Source organism: Rhagoletis pomonella, unplaced genomic scaffold, assembly GCF_013731165.1.
Source record: "Rhagoletis pomonella isolate Grant_MI unplaced genomic scaffold, Rhpom_1.0 Rhpom_scaffold_00002, whole genome shotgun sequence".
In the NCBI taxonomy this organism is placed as follows: Eukaryota; Metazoa; Arthropoda; class Insecta; order Diptera; family Tephritidae; genus Rhagoletis; species Rhagoletis pomonella.
In genome coordinates, this window is record NW_023458556.1 from 16,016,499 (window position 1) to 16,041,001 (window position 24,503).

Below are 24,503 nucleotides of genomic sequence, written 5' to 3' on the forward strand. Positions count from 1 at the left end.
CCACATGTTGCTTCAACTTTGCCGACAGCAGCGAAGAAATTAAACTGGTATAGGCGGAATTTGTGAAAGGCAACACTGACAATCAGTGTGCGGTATAGCATGGCACATTGACTATTTCAGGAGTAAGGAAAAAGAATTTTAATTTTTATTTTTTTCAAAATTTAAAGGTTTTTGTATTATATTTCTATGCTATGCTAGGTATCCATACTCCTTCGCCTACGAAAGAGCAGACCTGAAAGCACGACTTGACTTGTCTGAGTGCTGACTTAGGGTGGCTGGAAGTGTAAGAAAATGCATTGAAATATTTCGATAAGAGTTGAATATATCCAGTCATCAGATCAGACATTTATCTATCGAAAGTTATTCAGTTTCTTATCACCGTCGTTTATAGTTATCAAAATTTTTCAGATCGTCCATCGTTTATTAAGTTATCGGTATGGTTCGAGTGATTGAAATTTAACAATGTTTATTGAGTTATCGAAATTTATCGAGGCGCAGAAACTTAGTTGTCGAAATGTACCGATAGTTATCGAGTTGTAAAAATTTGCCAGATTATCAAAATTTTACAACGTAATGAAATTTTATTTTATAAGATATTGAAATATTTATAAAATTTATAGAGTTAACGAAGTTTATCGGGTTAACGAAATTTTTCGAGTTGCCTTCATGTCTCGAGTTCTTTAAATTATCGAGTTATCTATATTTATTTATTTATCGAAATTGGTTGGTAGTTATGGAAAATTTTCAGTTTATGGAATCAAAGTTGTCGGAATTTTCAAAGAATATCGGGTTATCGCAACTTCTAAATTCACGTGAATTCAGCACTGTGTATCGAATTTTATCGAGTTTCCAGAGTGTATCGAGTTATCGAAATTGGTCCATAGATATGGACATTTATCGAGCTATCAAACTCGCGCTATCGATATATATCGAGATATCTAAATTCATCGATAGCTATCCAAATTTAAAGAGTTATCGAATTTTATAGACTTATCGGAAATTAGGTCTTTGAAATTTATTGACCTATCAATACTGATCGAATTATCTAAATTCATGAAGTTTTTAAAATGTATCGAGCTATCGAGAATTATCGAGATACAAAGTGCCACCATTGTTTCCGCGTCACCCTAATTGAAAACTGTGTTAAGTCTTGGTCCGAATTTTCCCCCATTCCATCAATTGACTTTGAGTCTCTCAAATCATTTGGTAATGAAATATGCCAACTTCTCGTGAAATACTAAAAATGAGTACTGCTCTTTTATCAATACAGAAAAATCAAACTTTAATTTTGCTTAAATTAAAACCGATTAGAGATGTTGCGAACGTGGAATTTTAAACGCCCGCGGATGCGAATGCGGATGTCAAGTATTTTTAAGAAATTTTTTAGGTTATTAAGGTTTTTTATTTAATACTTCAATTAAAAAATTGGAGCATTATATTTAATAAAAAATAATGTTGTTGCCTTTTTAGTTTGCAGCGTGTTTATGAAAGGATCGTAAATCAAACCTGCACAACTAAATAACCGCTCACTCGGAACACTTGCTGGTGGAGGCGAAAAATAACTGCGTGCTAAACTTGACAATATTTTAAATTCGTTTCGATTGATGCTCGATTGACCAGTTGAAAGCATATTATAGGTTCGTTCCAGATGCTTCACGATTTGCAGGTTTTACTGGATTTTCAGGAACAGCTGTTCTCTATTATTATGGCTTCTTCCTTTGCAATTAGATCCTAACGAGTGTGTCGCTTTTTCCGTACATCGACGTGTGCACTCAATCCCAACCGAACGCAAAGAAGTTTCACTGCAAAAAACCGCTTCGCAGATCATTAATTCTAAACTTATGCTTTCTAGGTTCGAGCGGGTCAAATTTGCAATCAATTCAATTCAAATACATGCATACATAGATGCAAATAAACACATTCGTTATACTCTTACTATATGGAAGCTTGTAATAATCTCATTTTGCACAACACTACGCTTTAAAATGCCTTTCTACAGAAATCGTAATCTCTGTAAATTAACTATGAGATTTACATACAAACATACTTATATGTACATTAGGGCGGTTCACATTTTTTCTCTTCTTTGTTGCCGCGACTGATGTGTTCTACTGGCAATTATGAAAAAGAAAGTCCAACGAAACATAGTAGCTCCAAAATGGATTTCGAGCCTCCTTATTTTTAATTTTAGTTGCTAATCCATAACTAATTTAATTTTTTTCAAGCGACCTCAATTTAATTAAACTGTTGAGGTAAATAACACTTTATTACAAAGTAGGTATCAAACCAGAGTAGCTTAAGAGAGATTATTTTCCGAAAGATTTTTAAGAGGGTTGCCACCTGTTTAAATATTTTAATTCAATTAAATTGGTAAATGGAATGTTGCAAAATGGGTATAAAGTGGTTTAGAAAACGTAATTTGGAAAATATTCCTAAAGAGGGGGTTGCCGCCTGTTTGAAGAATTTAAATTTTAATTAAATAAATAAATTAAATAAACGTAATATTACGGTACGTAAGTTTGTCACAAGTTTTTAATCAAACGAAAGATATTTAAGAAATCTTGGATTACACAGTTCGACAAATTTTTAACTTTTTTACCACCTCAGTAAAACACATTTTTTGTCGATTTTTTGGTACTAAGTCCAAATCTGTCCGCATAATTGCTCTAGCACGTAAGGATTTTGCGATATCCTAACCTCAAAAGTACCAAAAATTCGGTTTTTTTTATTTTAAATTTTACAAAATATAAAAAAGAAATTGGTTAGGAATAAACAAGAAAAATTAAAAATAAGGCTCGAAATCTAATTTAGAGCTATGCTTTCATGGACTTTTTTGTTCAGAATTGCCAGTAGAATACTTTAGTCGCCGAAACAAAGTCGGTTATAATCTGTAAGAACAAATTGACCCGCACTAATGTACATAAATAAGTAATAGTATACGTTTTCTCTCCTACGAATGAAATAAAAAATTATAGATATAATATAATTATCTAAACTTTATTGTGTGTCACGCTATTCAATAGAAAACTAGAAGCCTAGAAACAGGTATCTTAAAGCTAAACTTATAATTAGGAGCTAAACGTAGAGTAGTTTCGTTTAAATTTGATGATCACTATGAGAAAATTTAACAGTCTAATGAAGCTATTGTGAAAAACCCCACATAGGGCTCCTACATAGGCGAATCGTTCGATTTGTTCGTATGTATGTGTGTATGTGTGTGAATAAGTGTTTACTTTACGAAATGTGACGCTAATAATAATTACATATTTAATGTTCATTGGCGTTCATAGAGAAATTACTAAACACTAATTCTTCACCGATTTTCTCAGTTTGCACTATTTGCGTCGAGGTGATAATTAATGTAATGGTTGTGCGTACAGTTTCGCTGGAATGAAAATATTTTCTCGACAGCGGGCGATCTATAATATCTTCACTGGAAAGAGAGTAACGAAGAAAATAAGAATTAAATTAGAATATTAACATAGTTTGTCAAAGAAGAATGGCTTGCAAAACAAAAAAAAAAAAAAAAACACAGAACTTACGGGCAACAAATAATTTCCTCGTAAACTGTATAGCCACAGTGCCCTACATCTCTTGCGTATAAACCTTTATGAGTCATAATTGTCTCTAAATTAGGACATTGTTTCTCAATCAAACATTTGCCATCATAGTTGCTGGTTACGCAGGCATCACCCTCTGGGAGAGAAGAAATGAGGAGAAATGATCACACAAAATTATTTGAAATTTTTCTTTCATTTCCATTTTTTTGACCTCTGCTTTTCACTTACCATATAAAATAATTTCTGGTGGATTGTGATCCTCAGCTGTGCACAAAGCTTCCAGGAGGATAAGCACCACACTTAAGTTCAAACACTTCATCATTTTTTTGCACTTATTTTCTTTAAAAGTATCAAGCCGTTCTTAGCGTAATTCTTACTTCTCAATACTTTCCGCGCTTAATTTGTTTAGCTCACTGAAGACACCGGCAGCAGTAAATTAACTGAGCTGATATTATATGCGCACAGCAGATACTAATGCCAACTAACTGCATGCGAATACATGCATACGCATTTTGATTAAAAACCAGTTTTCAAAAGTCGAAGAATTTGGCAAGTTCATTTGCTTTGAGTGAGACGCTCTCTCGCATTGCACGCTTGAATCGTTTTCTTTGTTTACCCGATAGAAAAAGTTTAAAGCTAAGCTCTCGCGCCGACAAGCATCTTTGATTGATGAGCCAGAACTGTTGAAGTTGCCAAAGTGCTATTTAATAAGAGACAAAAAAAAAAAGGTGGAGAATTTGACATTTTTTTTGTTGGTAGCGAGCTTTTAGCTTATGAAAAAGGAAGGGTTAAAATCTTTAACTTATAAGTAACAGTTAATTAATCATAATCTTAATCTTTATCTCAAACTTAATCCTAGTGTAAATTTTTATCTTAATCCTTATATTAATCATAATCTTAAACTCAATCTTAATCTTAATCTTTAGCTCAATCTCGATCACAGTCCTAATATTAATCTTAATCTCACTCTTAATCTTAACTTGAATTCTAATCTTAGTCTAAGTCTTAATTATAATCTTTATCTTAATCTTAGTCTTAATCTTAATCTTAATCTTAATTTTAATCTTGATCGTAATCTTAATTTTAATCCTAATTTTAATCTTAATCTTGATCTTAACCTAGATCTTAATCTTGATCATAATCTTAATCTTAATATTATTCCTAATCTTAAACTTAATTTTAACCTTACTTTTATTCTTAATTTTAGTCTTAATCTTAGTCTTCATATTAACCTTAATCCCTTATCTTAATCTTAATGTTAATCTTAGTTTTAATTGTATTCTTATTTAATCTTAATATTAAACTCAATCTTAATCCTAATCTAAATACCAACATCAAATTTAACTTCAACCTCAAACTGAAACTTAATCCTAATCTTAATTTAAATGTAAATCTTAGTCTTAGTACTAATTTTAATCTTAATCGTAGCCAACCACCCCCGCCGTCCCCGCTCTTCTTCTTTCGCTTTTCCGTTTCATTGGAGTTTCGAATTAGAGCCAAAAGAAATTTCACTTCCAAGAGTAAATCCTTTAGAAAGGATAACCTATACAAAAGAGTAATATTTGCAAATCCTGCTACTTAGATTTGCTTATTCTTGCTAATTTAGGCCTATTAGAAGCTAGACCCTCATCGACCTGGGTTTTCCAACGTAAAGGAGGCCCGCCTTTTTGTCCTAACACCAGCAGCGGGTATTGAATAGATTCGGCATCGAACCCCTATAAAATATTGGTTTCGGTAGCTCTGACAAACGACTCGCATTCTTCCCTATCGCAGCTTGGCCCCGTATGCGTGGCGTTAAGCGTAACATTCAATCCAATTCCTTTCTCGCCGGCGATATGCTGAAAATGACAAATAGGCCCGTATTCCTCGCGAGTATTGATTTGTTTAGAAGCGTTTTCTGAGAGCAGAAGAGAGAGTCGAATACAAAAGTCATTTGTTGAGGTTGTAGCCTTCCTAATTCAGGTCTTGCTTTTTTTAGACAGCAGAATAAGAGACACTGCCTTCGGCCTCCCGAAAGAGTTCTAAAATGACCTAAGTTATTGAGGTCCCTATTATGGATGGGCTGTTAAGTCATTAAGGATCTCAAAAAAGGGTTCCAGTATTCGATGATTCCAAATCTTCCCGTTTAGGCGGTGTGAAAGATACTGCTGAGAGTCCGGATTGAGTGCCTTGCGACAACACTCACCCAGAATTTACAAAAAGATACGGTGTTGTCTTCTATCACTAGACAGCGCAAAAATTAATGCAGCTTGTCTGGAATTTCATATGCATCCGACATTGGTCCTGATTCTTTTAGATCAGACCATTATTTTGTTGGTCTCTTTAGAGAAGTCAGAACCACATAATAAGACTGTGTATCACCCAGCCTGAGGAGCCAGATTATTTACCACCCACTACTTTCAAATTTTAACAGAAGTATTTTTAGAGAAAAACTAGATATGTACAAAATATGAAATTTTTATGTGATGATCGCTTTTACACTTCAAAAATAACCTTCAAGTCACGTACTGGCAACTCTGCTCTTTCGTACGTATGTATGTGTTGCATAAAGTGTTCATTGTTTTCGTTTCAAACTTGTTAACTTGCTTGTTATCTACTCATCTTGAATGGAACAAAACGTGTCGCATGCTCTTCGTGTTTGTATGTACGTTTGACTGCTTATATTCATCATAAGTGCATACGTACATAGCATACATACATATGTATAAGAAAGTATCCGCAGCCTAAGTCAAGCTCAAATAGGTAGCTCTCTTCGTAAAGTATTTATATATTCTCATCGTTGCAGTGATTCATTATGGAATATCCAACGCATTTGTCGTTGATGGATTAGTGTGGGGAAATCCATTCACTTTCCTCCAAAGTGCAGTATCAGGCATTTATTTCTAAAGCATAACTACACAACAGGCGGTAGAATTGGAATGGTATTTGTTATTTTTATGTTTTTAATTAAAAATTATTTGAATGGCGAACAAGCGCTTGGGCTACTCGCATAAACCCCGCAGCTGCCTGGCCATTCTCACATCAGCATTGAGTATCGATTACGTCCTCTCCGTCTGACCGGCTTAAATTTTCTTTGCATCTTTGGTCAACCATGCCAACTTTGGGTAATGCCAAATCTCCTGAGGGTTAGCATTCCCTGTAGCAGATTCCGGCCACTATAAACCACTCTAAAACAAATTTGAACCTGGTGGGGCAGACTTTGGAAAAAGGAACATGAACTTCCACGGACTGCCTTCTAGTGCTTCAGTAACTGCAGAGCCCCTGATTTTCTAAAGCTCTTAAGAATGTCGCTTTCTTCTTCAGTTCCAGACAAGCAACATTGAAAGCTATCGAAAAGGTTTGTGCTAAGTTAGAAGGGCGCAGACTAAGAAATAGCAATTAGTTGGGGAACTCTCTACATACAACTAACTATTTAGTCTCAAAGAGACAGTGTCTTACGAATCTAACATTTTCGGCTCACGGCCACCTTCCACCATAGCCGACAAGCTTGAATTTGAAAATGTTTAGCGGGTATGAAATTATCACCTCGAGCTGGCAGTGCTGGATAGGGGACAGCCTGAGTGCTACACCTCCCCGGGCGACTTCAAGCTGGTGATGATGCCTCTTTGCAGGGCCTATAATGAAGAAGTATGCTCGTTCTTCACCATTTTTCCGAGATGCCGGCTGCGCCTACGAGCGCTTGGTGTATCTCAAAAAAAGAGCAACCGCCCCTGTAGAACAGTTGCGCTCGAGTCCGAGGCCAAAAGCCTGCAACTGCTCAGCGCTGGGTGGAGCCAGAATGAGGTTTCTAGGCAAACCTTTTTTTTGCTGTTTAACAGAAACTCTTAAGTTATATAAACCCATTGAACGGTTTAAAACTGGACAACAATGTAGGAGTTGAGTCTCACAGTTGGGGGTGGAAAAGTTATTCTGCCTACCCGATCAAGCCGAGTTGTTGCGAGACAGCAGACGGTTGAATATTTACGAGTACGCACAAGAGAAGTCATAGTACTCTGCATCTACTCAGATAGTCAGGCGGCACTCAAAGCACTTGACTCAGTCACATGCAATTGAAAAATCGTATCTTCATTGGGTACGAGTGCCGAGGTACGCGGAGACGCTAGGGTTTTCCCTAACGACTTCTGAAGAAAAGCCAGAAATTTTGCAGCTCCTGTTATGACAAAAAAGTTCATCAGAGGAGGAAACATAACCAACTAATATCTGCTTGTTGTCTCTTTTTAGGTTAAATTGCGAGTTGTGCTTTTAAACCGGCACTTATTAATGCCGAACAACCAAAAAAATACCTTTGAAATTGCAGCTCCGACATTGGATTTTTTACAACAGACACATATCAGTCCCATTTCCAAAACCGGGTATGTATGTTCATACTTGATCTGATTAAGAAGTTTTCCGTTTTGGATTTGTAATACTTCCCTGATGTGCTTTGCTATTTTTCAGATTGGGGTACTGCTCCATTTTGCTTCAGCCTTTTGTCCGAGTTATATATAAGCTTATTTCCCTTTTGAATAGTTCGAGGAAACAATAAATGTCTTTACTATGGATTCATCAGTAAATGCCCCGACCTCTGACAATTCATCAAGATTCTGGTATCCATAAATGTTCTTAAGGGGCGAAGTGTCTGTCAACTCCAGCCTACTTTACCTACAAATTTGAGGCTCGAATATCTGAAAAAAAGCCATTATCGAATCTTATCATAGTTATCTCTTTTTTAAACCTATGGACCTCAGAGGGTTTTGCGGTCAGAAATCAGGGCGGAGCATGCCTTTAGCTAGACTGAAAATGGTTTCACTATTAATACTTATATACATACATATATATTAACTACTACTACTGGAGAACGTCAATAACAACAATACTTTTGCATCGCATAATTGCACCACAGATTCCTCAAAATTATTTTATTTCACAATAATGTAATTTTTCCTTGAAAATTGCTCAGCAAGAGATGGATACAGTCAGCCTGTCTAAACTTAGTTTCTTAGCTCTTCAATCGAGCTAAAACAGCCGGTAAATGGGAAAAGTACAAAGATTCATTCTTCGAATACAACACAGAAGTCTAAATGTAACAAAAACGTGCGATCTTTTATAAACATGCGAGCTTGGAAGTCACCAGAAGCTTGTTCGATCCAAGAAGAATCCAATGGTTTGCAGAGTTTGGTACTCATCGTTAGGCTTGTTAAGATGAAACCATTCGTTATTCTATAGTTTACATGTTTTGAATAAACGGCAAAGCTGTGGGGTGCAAAAGCTCAACCGAAATTCCATCAAATTTGGTTTAAATTTCGGCAAATTTTTTTGGTATCCTTACGTTTTCTCACATTTCCTTCCACTTTGACCCGAGAATATGACTGTATTTTCACGCGGCAAACTTTTTCGCCGCTATTTTGCGTATTCTGGCTGTCTCTAATTGTCTAAAATGTTAACCAGCGTGTTCAGGTTAGCTTATTTGATTTAAATTTTATGTTCTTCTTCATGGCCTTTTTCGATATATTTTAGAAGAAACATTCTTCGATTTTTACTTATTACCCTCTTTTTATTATACTAAGCATGTCAGGTATAGTCGCGCTGCGACCTACTCAAAAAAATATTTCATGCTAAACTCTAAGTGTAGCCATCCCAACCTCAGGCTTTTTACAAAGTTAAACGCTTTGGAGGGAGCCACATTCCAAATTTTGGACGGAGAAAATAATTGTATCAGTCTGCTCTTAATGATACATGGGCAGTTACGTAGAACATGCTCTGCGATTTGCTCCACCATCTCTCACAACCTGCAGTCCGTCTTTACAGAAAGCTCAATTTTATTGAAATAGTACCTTCACCTACAGTGTCCAGTCAGAAATCCAGTAAGAGTTTTAAGACCCTCCCGGCTAAATTGAAGGAGTCTTTCGGAGTTCTTCCTGGAAGCGATCTGAGACTTTTCCCAGCTTCTCAATAGCTCTGCAGTGGGCTCCAAGTTTTGTGAGACTGTCAGCTCTTTCGTTGCCTTCAAATCCTTCATGTCCAGAAACCCACTACATCGTTACTCTAATTTAGGCTCCCAGGTTATTTAAAAGAGTTTACAGCTCTCCACAGGCCTTTATGTCATTTTAAATGGGTCAACGGCTTTTAATTCTGGCCTCGTTTGTCTTTCTACGAATACATTCGCGAACACAGACTTGGTTGGGTAAGTGCCCATTTGCCGACTTTTCTAAATTCTTGGTCCAAGTACGCCTGCCATACTTGGTACCCTTCGTCACTCACTTGATATTAACGTTCCACAGCAGTCTCTTTCAGAAACGCTTACCTTGCACGGCTTGGAGAAGGATAATTTCGATAGCATAAAAAATTTAAATTACATAATCACAAAAGTCAAGAGTGCAGTACGGCCCTTAATTTAATTACTTTACAATTTTTTTATTCAATCAAGCTTAAATTAAGGTCTCATATTAATTAACAATTCAGTCCTTTAAGCATGAAATTCGGTGGTCCATAGTCATCTTATCTTCTATTACTAATTCAATCAACCCTGAAATACATACATATGTATATGGCAACAAATTCAACCAATGGGCCAAGCGACACTCTCAATATAGTCGAGAAATGCAGACACACGCGTATAAAGGCCAGGAGTGGTGCTACCGCAACTGAAGCCAGCCGAAATCACGCCAACCACGCGAAATTTACTCAACGCCTCATCCACTACCAAAATCAATGGACCGCCCGAATCACCCTGGCAGGCATCCTTGGTTAGGCCAGGATCATGAGCACACATCTGACTGCTTATAATGCCAACGCTGATTCTACGTGTCAAGCCATTGTCCACATAGCTTTCATTACATCTTTGGTTTTCGACGATAGTCTGGCGTGCCTTAAGCAAAATATTGGACTTTTCACGAGCTGGAAGGAAAGAAAAAGGCTACTAAATGGTTTCCAACTTAGAAACAGTGAAACAAAACTTACTTCTCTTATTGATTACACCCCAACCGGAGACATAAAGTACAGAGCTGGCTGACGGATCTTCTGGTTCGGTATAAAGACACGTCGGATATACATTGGTCGTGTAAACGACATCTGATTCCAATTCAAGCAATCCAATGTCGTTATACACACTAGCGCTTGAGTATTCCGGATGCACGTGAATTTTCTGCGGCAAAGTAGTAGTTAGTATTTTTTTAGTATGTATAACAGTACAGAGTTTACCTTGATTCTAATCTCCACAACGTCCTTCATTTGTTCCGTATCAGTAAAATTCACTACCCCCATACGCACCGTTACCGGTTTCTGACGCGTCACCAAACAATGAGCCGCAGTCAAAACGAAACGTTTCGCAATCAAAGTACCACCACAATTGTATTCGATATCATCATCTGTAGTGCTCAGTCCAATCGCCACCATATGCGGATATTCGCCAAGTTCAACGGGTGTGCCGCCTAGAATGTGCGGTGTCAGGAGAGGCTGTAACTCAGCATCGATTTCAGCGCAGGCTTAACAATTGAACGAGAGAGGGAGAGAGATAAAGCGCGGTAAGCAGGATATAATACATACACATATAGAGAGATTCAAGCGTGATGCAGACAGCAATTATTTGTCGTATGTTAATTTTGTGCTACTTTTTTTCAGACAATTTTTACTCCCAGAATGCGTTATCTCACGAAACAACGAGGTCAAATGGCCACCGAGATTTTTAGATTTGACACTATTGGACTTCTTCTTCTGCGTGACCGTAATTTGTCTATGCCAATCAGCCCGAGACGATTCCCGTGTTGCAGAAGGAAATCACTATGCCAAAAAGTGCATGGAAAATTTCAATATGCGCATTCTGTTTTGCTAAATGAATTGTGGTAGGCATTTAGCGGATATTCTGTTTCATACATAAATGCCATAGACTAAGACAGAAGATGAAATAAACCAAATCATTTCGACAAATTTTGTTGTTTTATATTTAGGGACCAAAAATTACCCTTGAATATCCAGATCTTTATTTTTCGATCAAAAACAAAGTTAAATTTATATTTTTGTTTTTTTCGATCAAAAATAATCGCTTTTTTATATTTTTTTTTATCAAAAAAGGGTTATTTTGGCTTTACATTTTTTTCGATCATTTTTAGCCATTATGGTGGAGATTTCGTTTTAATGACCGAAATAAAGGTAATATATAACACTGTGCGTGAGTCAGTTTTACACACAAGAAATCAATACATTCGCGAAACCAAGGGCCAAATATAGTAAAACTGCGTTTTTATTTTTCTCTCTCACAGCAGGATTTTCTTTTTAAGGACTTTAAAATTTGAAAAAAATTATTACTTCAAAAAATATCTAAAAAAATTCAGGGCAGTGTAGAAAAAATATAAAGGAAAAATTCTGTAGATTAAAAACAGATAAAATTTGTTGGTGCATAAGGACTAGAAGGTATTGAAATTATCCTTGAAATATTGCAACACCTATTTTTGTAAAAATTTTATTTTGAGGGCGATCGCATCCTCGAATTTCCTACTTCTAACTTTATTAGCTTAAAAAAATAAAATCAATTAAAAGGGGCATTTTCAACACTTATCGTTCTTGTGAACCAAAAAATTTATTTTTTTTTTTTTTAGTTCTACAGAGTTTTCTCTATCATTTGATGCCTATGTTGCTATTCTACATTGCACTGATTTTTGAAAAAGAATTTTTGGAATTAGAAACAATAAAGTCCTTTAAAGAAAATCCTGTCGTCAGAGAGAAAAACTAAAATCGCAGTTTTACTATATTTGGCCCATATTTTTTTGTCGTACGGCGTAATATGATCGAAAAATAAAAATCAAAAATTAAGATTAAAAATTTATCGAATAATAAAAAATCCCAAAAATAACGATTATTCTTGATCGAAAAAATAAAAATCCGAAAATAACAGTTAAATTTAATTACAAAAATAGGAATCCAATTTTAGCGGTTAAATTATGATAACTAATGCAAATATCATAACCGTTACGGTCACCGTTATTATTTATAAAAAAAATCTGCGGTCTTCTTGAATCACTCTGTATAATGAATATTTATATGATTAAGGGGACAAAAGAAATACTAACCTCTTACAGCTGGTCGATCGTCTGAACGCGTCCTAATAGTAGTTGTAGGTATAGATGGAGATAATCTGTTGAATTCGAAGGAAATAAATACGCTTGGTTTAGAAAAAAATCGAATTTGAATCACTTACGGACAACAAATTATCTCCTCGTACGTGGTAAAACCGCATCGACTTACATCACGCATTCCTAAGCCCAGCTGACTCATAATCAGTGGTAAGTCCACACATCTGCTTGACTCAGTGCAAATGCCTCGATGGCCTTTGACTTGACAGGGATCACCTACTAAAACGAGAATATATGTATATAAATATTAACGTGATATGATCTCATTTACTTATGTACATATAACTATTCCAATAATAATATATCAGAAAAACTTATGACAAATAAGATAGAAACATTATAAAGTAAAGTCACCGCGGTAGACCGGTGGAAGTCCTTAAAAAGGTCTAAATGGGTTCACTGAATACGACGGATGGCTCCTTCACGGAAACACGATGTGGGAATGTCTGAGTTCCTTTGGAGACTCATTTCGCTGGAAAGCTTATAAACCAACGATCTTGACGATTTTCTCCTTAGACTTTGCATGATAATTTTGAAAATACCCTGCGAAAAATTGTGCGACTAATCTCTAAAGACTATGACGAGGTACGAATAGCGATTACGCGGCTGAAAAACAACAAAGCTGCTGGAGCTGACGGCCTGCCAGCCGAGCTATTCAAGTACGGCGGCGAGGAGCTGATGAGGTGCATGCATCAGCTCGTATGCAGAATATGGTCAGATGAACGCATGCCCGACGACTGGAAGTTAAGTGTGCTCTGCCCAATCCACAAGAAAGGCGACCCCGCCATACGCGCCAACTACCGCGGAATTAGCCTTCTAAGCATAGGTTACAAGGTCTTATCGAGCGTATTGTGCGAAAGACTGAAGCCCACCGTCAACGAGCTGATTGGACCTTATCAGTGTGGCTTTAGGCCTGGAAAATCCACCATAGATCAGGTATTCACAATACGCCAAATCTTGGAAAAGACCCGCGAGAATAGGATCGACACACACCATCTATTTGTCGATTTCAAAGCCGCTTTCGACAGCACGAAGAGAAGTTGCCTTTATGCCGCGATGTCTGAATTTGGTATCCCCGCGAAACTAATACGGCTGTGTAAAATGACGTTGAGCAATACCACCAGCTCCGTCAGAATAGGGAAGGACCTCTCCGAGCCGTTTGATACCAAACGAGGTTTCAGACAAGGGGACCCCCTTTCGTGTGATTTCTTTAATCTTATGTTGGAGAAGATAATAAGAGCCGCAGAACTGAACCGCTCAGGCACAATACTTTATAAGAGCGTACAATTGCTGGCGTATGCCGACGACATCGATATTATCGGTAAAAACAAGGGCTACGTCTGTTCTGCCTTCTCGGGATTGGATAGAGAAGCAAAGCGAATGGGTCTGGTGGTGAACGAGGACAAAACGAAGTATCTCCTGTCAGCACACAAACAGTCAGAGCATACGCGTCTTGGCACCCACGTCACTGTTGACAGTTACAAGTTTGAAAAAGTAGACGACTTCGTTTATTTGGGAACCAGCATTAACACCAATAATAATGTCAGCCTTGAAATCCAACGGAGAATCACTCTTGCCAACAAGTGCTACTTTGGGCTGAGTAGGCAATTGAGAAGTAAAGTCCTCTCTCGTCGTACAAAGATCACACTCTATAAGTCACTCATCATGCCTGTGCTGGTGTATGGCGCGGAAGCATGGACAATGAAAGCATCTGATGAGGCGGCTCTTGGAGTTTTCGAGAGAAAGATTCTGCGGAAGATTTACGGACCTTTACGCGTTGGTGATGGCGAATATCGCAGACGATCTAACGATGAGCTGTATGAGCTTTACAACGATATAGACATAGTGCAGCGAATTAAAATTCAGCGGCTCCGCTGGCTTGGCCATGTCGTTCGGATGGACAGAAACGCTCCTGCTCTGAAAATATTCAACGCGGGCCGCGATGCTGGGAACAGAGGAAGAGGAAGGCCTCCTCTGCGTTGGAAAGACCAGGTGGAGAAGGACTTGGCTTCACTTGGCATTTTCAATTGGCGTCAGTTAGCACAGAAGAGAAATGACTGGCGTGCTGTTTTGGACTCGGCCAAAATCGCTTAGGCGGTTACAGCGCCAAATAAGAAGAAGAAGAATCTCTAAAGAGAGTATTCCGAGATTACTCTCAATCGGATACAATTGGGCATTAATTAGTCCCAACTAGCCTCATACGGGTACTAATGGAGGTCAATTAGCCTGGACTCATCCCTTATGGGTATAATTGGAGATCAATTAGTCCCCAACTCATCTCTAACGGGTACTATTAACGATTTAATGATATGTACGCACTTAGTCATAGAAAACTCATGTGCGGCGTTGGCACTCAGAGAGAGTATTCGCCTAACAAAACTGAGCACCCCGGTTCGAATCTCAGCTGGCTCAGATTTTTATTTTTATTTTTTAAAAGTGACTAGTCGCTTTTTATACCCGTTTGGGTATAAAGGTGAACAATTAGTCTCTTCATAGGACATGCTCGAACAAAAGCGATCAGTTCATTCCATATAAAGAGAACAAAAGTGGTATTAGTCGCATGCTCCTTTGCGATTGCTCCCGGAGTCATCCCGGATTAGTCCCATTTTTGGCAAGGTAGCTCACGAAAGTGCTTGCTTTTAGCTGTCTAAATGAAGGACCACCCTAATGTACAAATGTATTTGCCATTAAATCGTTAAAAGCAAATCAATATACAATCAACTCCATAAACTTACCCTCCGATTGAGCTTCTGTCATTCCAAGCAATGCAAATACACTTCCAATCAGCAACAGCATCGGCGTGCAATGTTCCCTTTTTCTCATTCGAATATATTTAGAGCACATTTTGATCTTTGTTTTTAACAATTAAAAGCAAACACAGTTCGCATGTAGAAAATTATTATGCATTTATGAATTTTTACATACATACATACATACATACATACATACATATGTAGTATGTACATATGCATGTGCGTATAACGTATTTAGTAAGTTTATCGAGTGTGGTTCGAGTGTGTATGGTGAGTAACACGTGTCAGGTGAGGTAAAGTCATTGAACCGTAAAAAAGTCTGCAAGTAAATATGTTTATAATTATTTATGTAAATGTATATATTAGTTATTAGTTAATTAAGTACACAATTTTCACACTTTTATAATATTTTAAGTTAACTACGACGAGCTAACTGCCGCAGAATGGAACCCTTCGGCCATGGTCCACATATCCCTTACCGCAGTTGAATCATTCCATTCGGTTTGCTTGAAAGTACATATTGTCGGTGACGCTGCAATTAGTACTCTGGGCACTTCTGCATCTAAAAATCGTTACATTTTCATAAACTAATAACAGAACTATCTCGCTTTGGGTAATGCAGATGAATGATTAATAGAAGCGAACAGATATAGGTGACAGATCATTTAAGCAGCAGAGGTAATAATTGACATAGAACTTGCTGCAGTAACACCGACGATATTTTCGTGGTAAAATTCTCTTAAATCTACTTGCAAGGAATCTAAGTAGTATTACCAGATCTACTGCTAGAAAGTTCAAAACTAGATTTTGAAGGGAGACCGATCGTTTCATTTGTCGCTGTTGACTTGTTTATCGCACCGTGAATGGATGGATTAGAAATGAAAAAAATGGAAAAAAAAAAAACTTGACTAAATATATGGACTGACCTCGTAGTTTCATACCTGCATTAAAATTATGACAAAATTTTGAATTTAAGCGATTACATCCTAGCCTTAGAAAAACTTTTTGTATCAGACTTTTTTTTAGAATATTTTATGCACTATTGTAACTACGGTTTATCATTGATTTTCAGCAATTTTCTTTTTGCTTACGATATTTGTGCATTAAAAAAAAATAATAATCCAAAAACCTACGGTGAGTCCTAGCTATTTTAAATCTAATTTAAGAGCTGGAATTTTTAGATTTATAAAGTTTTCGTTGCAGAATAATAATTTTTTGTAAAAAAATACTAAGATTAAGAAAAAACAGTAAAATAAATATATATAAATGATCAATATGTGGCGCGCTTATAAATATGACACGGAGTGTAATTTCAGTTAAATTACCAAATTTTCTGAATCGCGTTTCACCACATTTTTGTAAGGTTTTTATCCTTCACTCTACTTACCGCTATTTTTTTATCTTAAAAGTTAAATTTTTCACCAAGCATAGCCATTCAGCAGCCAAGGAAGTAATATCCTCTGCCCAAAAGGGTGAAAAAGTTATGTAGTTTTTTTGTTAGTTTTGAATGTATTTTTATTTCGAATTTTTGTTATTTTAGCAACCCGGCTTAATTTCTGATCTGGTCCTTTCTGTTTGGCACAAGCACCTGTACATTTGTACTAAACTACTAGTTAACTACTAACTTCAAACTCCAAGTAAAATTTTATTTCTTTTTTAACAAATCCACTCAGGGGATTTACCTTTCAAAAGCACTAGATCTACAAAACACTGTAATTTATTATTTTGTTATGTTTTGTTAGTTTATAAACAAATGTATTTAAGTATACAATGTACGAGTGTCTGCATGTATAGTATGTATGCATGTAAGTTGGTTTATAGGCTTTCAGTAATTGGGCCACAACATCGCACTTTAATGTCAGTCTTATCTCTCGGTCATTGCCAGCCAACCGCCGATACACTATCTGACACTAGCTTTGATTGTTTTGCGTTTTGTTTTTGTTGCTTTTTGTGATTAACATACTCCCAGATTTATTCTATATACAGTACATTCATATGTACATTAGGGTGCATCGCGAAAAAAAATTGCAGTTTTCCATTGGCATAATAAATTAAATTATTAAGTTTATTTTAAGACTTCTGCCAAAATATTTAAGATTTACGCGAGCTAGACTGATTTGAAAATACCTCCAAAATCACATTATTTACATTCCGCTGATAAAATGTTTTAAACATTTTTATGGAGATGTTTAAGGCTTAAACTCCTCCATTATCTGAGGTGATTTTTTGGAAAAAATATTTTTTTTTTACTAATTTTATTTACAAAGAATTCGATTTTTATATTTGGTCCAGCTCACGGAAACTTTAATATTTTTCCGAAATATGTATGCATTTTGGCGGAAGTCTTAAAATTTATAAAAATTTTATCATGCCGATTTTTTTTTTGCATTTAGAGTGTTGCTCCCTAATGTACATACTGTACGTGTGTTTTGCCGCTTTTGCTCTGTTGGTTTTTATTTTTGTTTTCATTTATTTCCAGCGAATTCAACCAGTCGTTCATCCGGTTTCGCGATGATGTGTTTTTTTTATACAATTTGCATCGTTTAGCTTTAGCTAGTAATTAATTCTTTTTTAACCCGAATTTCGCGCAAGTATTTAAATATGTGCATTAAGCTTCTACATATCTCACTTTCTTTAAACAATATATTTATGCATTTGAAAAATACAAAAAAAAAATCTACAAATTAAACAATTTTCGGCGTCAGAGCAATCATCCGCTTCCAACGTGTTTTAACACAGCAAAGCGCCACGGCTAAGTGAAAACTAACCTACATCGCGACTTTGTGCTCTGGTCTGGCAACTGTAGGTAGACTTACTAAGCTAACTCTCGATTTGTTTGTTGATTCATTTTCATCTTTCGCTTTCAAGAATCGTACTAAACATTTATGTGGGCACAGTAAATACGACCAGCGGGCGTAAGAGAGTCTAAAACAAGTGATCAAGCAAATACGAGATGCCAAAAACACGCAGAACAACAGAGAAGAGAGAGAAAGACATTGGAAAAAAGGGCCACATCGACTACAGATGATCGCCAGCTGCAGCTACAGCACAGTTTAGTTGGCCAAGCTTACATGTAAGGGCTTCCACACATACCACATACGAGCCTTTAAAAGTTCTTAACTTCGAAATGTTTACCCAATTTTGGCTCTCTCCAATAGATACAATTAAGTTTATTGTGAATATTTTGTGTTAATTTATAAGTTTAGGTATCCAAAATTTTCACAATTTTTCATTGTAATTTTTTACTTCTTACGTTTATACTTACTTGCTTGGAGAATTCTCTTTTGACCATGGTATGTAGTTCGTTAACGATTAAAGCACCGTCCTGCCCAGACCAACACAGTTTGCCTTACTCAGGCTAAATTGAGTCGCGAGACCAGAATGGTGGCCATTCTTTTTCTTTTTTTTATTCGCCACTTAAACCATTTTCCGACTTTTGACGGGACCTAGAAAAAGCGGCAGTTTTTTATCGCGCTTGTGAAGTTCTGCCAAGTTTAGACAGGTTCTTTTGTAGTTCGTGCGATCAATCACCGCCTATCTATGGTTTCAGGTTAGATACTTCAACTTTTTTTTGAGGCGAAATTCTGAAACCGGGTTACGAGGAGGTAGAAAAATCTTGCCGTGAGAGAGGCACTTGCCTCGAATAATCGACAACCCAACAAAACTCTGAGTTGTAGCTCTATATGAAGGTACGGATTGCTCTTGGGCAAGTCAAATACATTCAGCCGTGTGAAACCTATGCTTAAGCCATATACTCATTATCGCCGTTGGAGGATCGAGGCCCCCCTTTGGTCTCCGGCGTAGCAATCTCAGCCCTTTCACAACAAGACTAGTGGGCGATAATGCTCCATCAACTTCTGGTGTCAGCTGCAAACGCAGAAGCTAATGAAACTCCAGTTGTAACATCAGCTAAAGCGGCTTAGGCAAAGTCAGACCACATGGCTGGGCCATCGTCTCAAAAAAGGCGACCCACCGTGCCACAGATATAGCTCCAGGCAGCATCCACACCCGGAAACACGTCAGTGCAATAGGATTCAGGATCCTGGAGAGACTAAAAGACATTAGGAACGGTAAACTAACCAAGAAACTAGTCTACAAAATGTGGACTTAACAATTTTTAGCAAAATTCTTTATTATTAAGGGACGAATTCCGAGCCCTAGTGCTTCGCCTGTGGATCAATCGAAACGTATTAGTCTTTATCAGGTCTAGCCTGTACAATCGCCATGAATGGCTTTGAACATCTCGTCATCCACAAGACAATTCGGGCATTATGTTAGAGCGGAGTGACCACTCCACTTACCGGAAAGCATAAAACAGTCTGTAACCTGATATAAAACCGCCTATCACTCTGCAATACCTACTGCAATCAAAGCTTGTGCGCAAAGATGTTAAAAGTCTCGAAAAAGATCAACCGACACCAATCGGTTGAAAATTTCTCCTTCGCCCGCTCGTCTCAGTACCCTTAATCACGCAATGACTTGATAACCATCAGAGTTTTGTCGTATTTCCGGCTTCAAAAAGTCGGAAAGTGTCAAAATATTCCTTGATAAGCTTTAATGTGACCATCTGGCGTTTTCGAACTAGCTGATCAGCAGTCGAAATGGGGAAATAATAACAAATATAAATACAAAACAAGGATAAATTCATATAAATTATTTAATTTTATGCCAGATTTAATGAATCGATAGGGCGTTTTTGAACCGAATTCTGAAACAGGGTGTTCTTGAAAAGTTTACTTCGATAAGGTGTATTCGACAAATTTTCTGAGATAGGGCGTTTACGAACTGGCTGCCGAGATAGGTCGATCTTCCATTCAGATGTCGATATTTACTAGTCTGGCCATTCATCAGCTCTCTTATCTGCAACCCTTTTACTTAGAACGAGGGATTCCATAGAAAATTAAACATAACTTCATACTTATCATCACACCCTTCCAAAAGCGAATTTTCAAACGAATTATAAGGCATATGTATGTACATATGTTATGGTTTACTTAATCATGATTCAAGGGAAACGAATAAGAATAGTTTATATAATGCCATCCTACAACCGGACACGTATAGAAAATGTACGCAAATCTTTTTACATACTTGCATATGTACGTTAGGGTCGTCCAAAAACAACAGGAAAATTAACTTTATGGAATTTTCCCGCTACCATATACATATTTTATATGGAGAAAATAAATTTTTTTATAGAATAAAAATAAATATATTTAGATCGAATAAAAATGCTTCTCTTCAAAAATATTCAAAATCAAAATTATTTAAAATTTTACTAACTATTTTTGGACCACATCATGACTACACCCCTTAAAAATGTATATAGAACAAGTAGATAGCTCCATTAAATAAAAAACTATAAATTTATTTTAATTAAATTTCTTAAAAAGAGATCTCCGAAAACCCCATCTCGCCTCATTGCTGCTCCATGCGCCCAAACTGAGGTCGAAAGTGATTTGCCAAAGGCAGTGGCGGTTGTTGCACAGGCATACCAACAATTTCCCGATTTGCAAGCAATCTTTCATTTTTTGGTTGCTTTAGAAAATTATGAAATGGATCATTATTTATTTCATTTGCAGTTTGAACAGGGTTTCCATTGAATATTGCGCTAAATCTTTGAGCATTTCCTTCGATGGGCATCACTTTTGCCACAGGGTTTGTGTTAAATATGGAATTTATTCGCTGACCAACGTCATCGCCTCCCTTAAATACGCTATCAATCTTTTGTGTATTATCTTGAATTGTAATCCAATTCGGCGCAGGATTTCTATTAAATACACTCGTAGGTGGTATATTTTGAGAATCAACAGCATTTGGCCATCCAGTATTAACTTCGATAGGAATGCCACTTGGTAATGGACTGCCATTGAATTTAATATTTATGCCACTCGTATTGTTATTATTTATGTTTCCGAGCGGGTTGTTTCTTCCATCATTCACTGGAGTATTATCTTCGATTGGTATGCCACTTGATGCAGTATTTGTATTGAATATAGCATTTATGCGTTGGGCAGCGTCAGCATCTATGCTTCCAAATGCTGCGCCAGTTGGCGTCGGGTTTCCATTAAATAACGAATTATTCTGTCGAGTCTGGTCTACGCCATTAATTTTATTTCCAATCGGAATCAGCTGTTCATTGAATATTGCGTTGATCCTTTGTGTATTATCTACAGGCGGAATCCCACTCGGAAGAGGGTTCAGATTAAATATTGCATCTAATCTTTGGTTAGTATCCGCCAGCGGAATTCTACTAGGTACCGGGTTCACATTAAATATTGCATCTAATCTTTGAGTATCAGCCGCATTTGAGAGACTGACAGGTGCAGAATTTGCATTTATTATACCGTTAATGCCTCCAGTATTGCCCTCTATCAGTGTAGCCTGTGGAACAGGCTTTGTATTGAATATATCATTTATTCTGCGCGCATTTTCTTCGTTTATGCCTTCATCCGTTAAGGGTCTTTGATTTGGAATTTGATTACCATTGAATATAGTATTTACTCTCGCGGAGTTATCAACATTTGGCCAACTAACTGGAGTGGATTCATCTTTACTCCTGCTAACACTCTCTCCGTCTTTATTGCTCTCCTTTAAGTTATTTGAGAACCACAAATTTGCTGGTATCGGTTGTATAGTTGTTGTGGTTGTTTCATCTTCTAGCGGCGCACGAAATTCAAATGGTTTGAAAATATCTTCTAATTTATTTGGCAGTGCCTTTGCTGCAGGTGCTGGAGCTTGTCTAGCATTGAAGGTGTATTGAAAAAGTAGCTATTAACTAATAAGTAGTGTTTGTGTAGGTATGCGTTTCAAACTTACGGACAACAGATTATCTCCTCTGTAGTTGTAAAGCCACAATGGCCAACATCGGCCGATTTCAAGGTCATTTCTTTCATTAGCACAGGCAGTTGCATACATTTACTGGCTCTCAAACAGATGCCTTTGTAGATACCAAAATCACAGGGGTCGTCCTCTATAAGGTATTGAAATTTTAGGTTTCATATGTGGCTAATAGAAAAGATGACATTAACTATGCCTACTCACCATAGTATATTTGTGCAGCGCTAAATCTTCTGAGGGTAACCCAAATGAGAATTAGTCGACTGACCAAACAAAGTTCATCAGTTGGAAGCATTTTTTTATACAGCGAAGTTGGACTGGTAATATAAAGGCTAAATTGGAATAGAATTAAATAAAGTAACTTTTATTTTATAGTTTCCATATTTTGTATAGCCACTATTGTATGTACATATGCAAAATGTATGTTTGCGTATTTTTCACAAAAAAACATTCACTTTCTCTTTATCAAATAAATTCAATTCGTTATGGACTCAACTTTTCATCTTCTATTTGGCAAATATTGCTCAAGATTTCTAAATTACCGTATTGAATACATATATTTTTTGATTGTTAATTACTTTTTATTTATAAATTTCTCAACACACTGCTTTTGATTTTATATACTTGTTAACAAAAGCTTGCCATCATGGCTACTAAAATAATCCATAAGTGAGCGAGTTATTCATGTCGTGCGAAAAAATATGTATAAGAAACGTCCAAGCGTGCATGCATTTTTGCTGATAATTCCTCGGGTTATTCCGATTGAGTGATTATGAGCAATACACGGTGACATTATTGCATAGTCTAAGGCAAGAAAATAAGGAAGGGAATGGCAGGCTTGGTGGAGCACGATTATGGTTGAAATCAAGATTAGTACTAAGATTAAAATTGAGATTACGATCGAAATTAAGATTAAAATTAATGCTAAGATTAAGATTAGAATTAAGATTAAGGTTAAGATTAATGCTAATATTAACAACCAAAAAGGAAATAAAGATTCAAATTTAGATTAAGGTTATAACTAAAATTAAGATTAAGATTTGATTAGGATTAAGATTAAAATTAAGATTAAAATTTAAACAAGATTTAAATTAACAGGGAAATTCTGGCAACTGTCTTTTAACTCATCACAGTTTTTCGATAGACAAAAGTCTTTCGTAAGACAATTGTCAATTCTGGCAACTATGTATCTTGAAATCTCTTTACTGTCTTTCGAAAGACTAGTTGAAAGATCTTCTATCGACGAGGTTTTAGCGTTATGCTGTTCGGCTTTTAGCAATCCGTTCTTTTTAAATTAAAAACAACATACATAGTATATATGAATATATTTTTCGTTAAAAAATAAAATAAAAATTAATAAATGAAAGAAAATTAATTTAGAGAAAAAAAGAGGAAATAATACTTAAAAACTAGATAAGATTAAAAATAATACATACATATGTATACAATATTCGTTAAAAAAAAACAACAACTAATAAATGAAAGAAAATTAAATTAGAAAAAAGTTTTATCAAAAAAAAAATGAAATAATACTTAAAAATTAAATAAAATTAAATATAGTTTTATTAATAACTAAATAAAAATAAAAAGAAAAAACAATTAAAAATAATAATTTAATAAGATCCTCAATATATTTTCTTTTTAAAACAATAAAGTCTAAAATTAAAAAAAATTTAATTAACAAAGGAAAAACAAACTAAATTAAATATTTCCAAAAAGTAAATGAAGTTTAAAAAAATTAAAAATTAAAAAAAACAATACAACAAATATTTAAAAATGGAAAAAGTAAATAAAATAAATTCCAAAAAAATAAATAAAGTTATAAAATACTCTTTTAAAAAAAAATAACAACCAAATCATTGAAGAAAATTAAATTAAAAAAGGAAAGAAATACAAAAAATAAGTTTCTAAACATTAGTTTAAAATAAAAAAGTATACATATTTCCATACATAATAAATCTGAAAAACTAAACTAAAAAAGGAAAAAATGTTTACTATATTAGCCATAATTGCCCTGTAAGATTATTTATTTCCGAGCGGATACTCCGCTCAACAGTGGTTTATGTTCTACTTTCACATCTACAAGAAGAAATGTAAAGTATAGCAGGGATTGACTCACTACCACGTGGTTCACACGTTTGTAAGTACATATAACCCAAAAAAACCTACTGTGGCGGTCAAAAATGGATGAATGGTGTTTCGTTTTTAATATTTGCAATTTTCTTCAGCCTTAAATTTTTTTT

General features: G+C 35.9%; 3 protein-coding genes across 20 annotated transcripts; all 3 read right to left on the reverse strand.

Moving 5' to 3' along the window:
* Positions 1 to 3,001: 3,001 nt before the first annotated feature.
* On the reverse strand, positions 3,002 to 4,178 carry LOC118733142. Its single transcript, XM_036462403.1, has 3 exons — positions 3,789 to 4,178; positions 3,543 to 3,696; positions 3,002 to 3,433 (listed from the first exon to the last, which is right to left on the reverse strand). The coding sequence occupies exons 1-3, from the start codon at positions 3,880 to 3,882 to the stop codon at positions 3,268 to 3,270; spliced, it is 414 nt and encodes a 137-aa protein (XP_036318296.1). The 5' UTR covers positions 3,883 to 4,178; the 3' UTR covers positions 3,002 to 3,267.
* A 5,732-nt stretch (positions 4,179 to 9,910) lies between these two features.
* On the reverse strand, positions 9,911 to 18,346 carry LOC118733140 (serine protease persephone-like). Of its 17 annotated transcripts, none has more exons than XM_036462385.1 (8): positions 18,237 to 18,322; positions 16,808 to 17,396; positions 15,403 to 15,739; positions 12,733 to 12,886; positions 12,605 to 12,669; positions 10,740 to 11,023; positions 10,500 to 10,683; positions 9,911 to 10,436 (listed from the first exon to the last, which is right to left on the reverse strand). In XM_036462385.1, exons 3-8 carry the CDS (start codon positions 15,509 to 15,511, stop codon positions 10,099 to 10,101), a joined length of 1,134 nt encoding a protein of 377 aa, XP_036318278.1. In that variant the 5' UTR covers positions 15,512 to 15,739; positions 16,808 to 17,396; positions 18,237 to 18,322; the 3' UTR covers positions 9,911 to 10,098. The 17 variants fall into 17 exon arrangements, with proteins under 17 accessions (XP_036318278.1, XP_036318285.1, XP_036318279.1 ...); XM_036462392.1 differs by lacking the exon at positions 18,237 to 18,322 and adding an exon at positions 17,838 to 18,158 and having other exon boundaries at positions 15,403 to 15,517; positions 17,046 to 17,396; XM_036462386.1 differs by lacking the exon at positions 18,237 to 18,322 and adding an exon at positions 17,838 to 18,158 and having other exon boundaries at positions 15,403 to 15,517.
* Positions 18,347 to 20,763: 2,417 nt separating this feature from the next.
* On the reverse strand, positions 20,764 to 22,951 carry LOC118733139. 2 transcript variants are annotated; one of them, XM_036462383.1, is made up of 4 exons: positions 22,839 to 22,951; positions 22,465 to 22,592; positions 22,240 to 22,393; positions 20,764 to 22,162 (listed from the first exon to the last, which is right to left on the reverse strand). In XM_036462383.1, exons 2-4 carry the CDS (start codon positions 22,553 to 22,555, stop codon positions 20,839 to 20,841), a joined length of 1,569 nt encoding a protein of 522 aa, XP_036318276.1. In that variant the 5' UTR covers positions 22,556 to 22,592; positions 22,839 to 22,951; the 3' UTR covers positions 20,764 to 20,838. The 2 variants fall into 2 exon arrangements, with proteins under 2 accessions (XP_036318276.1, XP_036318275.1); XM_036462382.1 differs by having other exon boundaries at positions 22,757 to 22,951.
* Between the last annotated feature and the right edge of the window lie 1,552 nt (positions 22,952 to 24,503).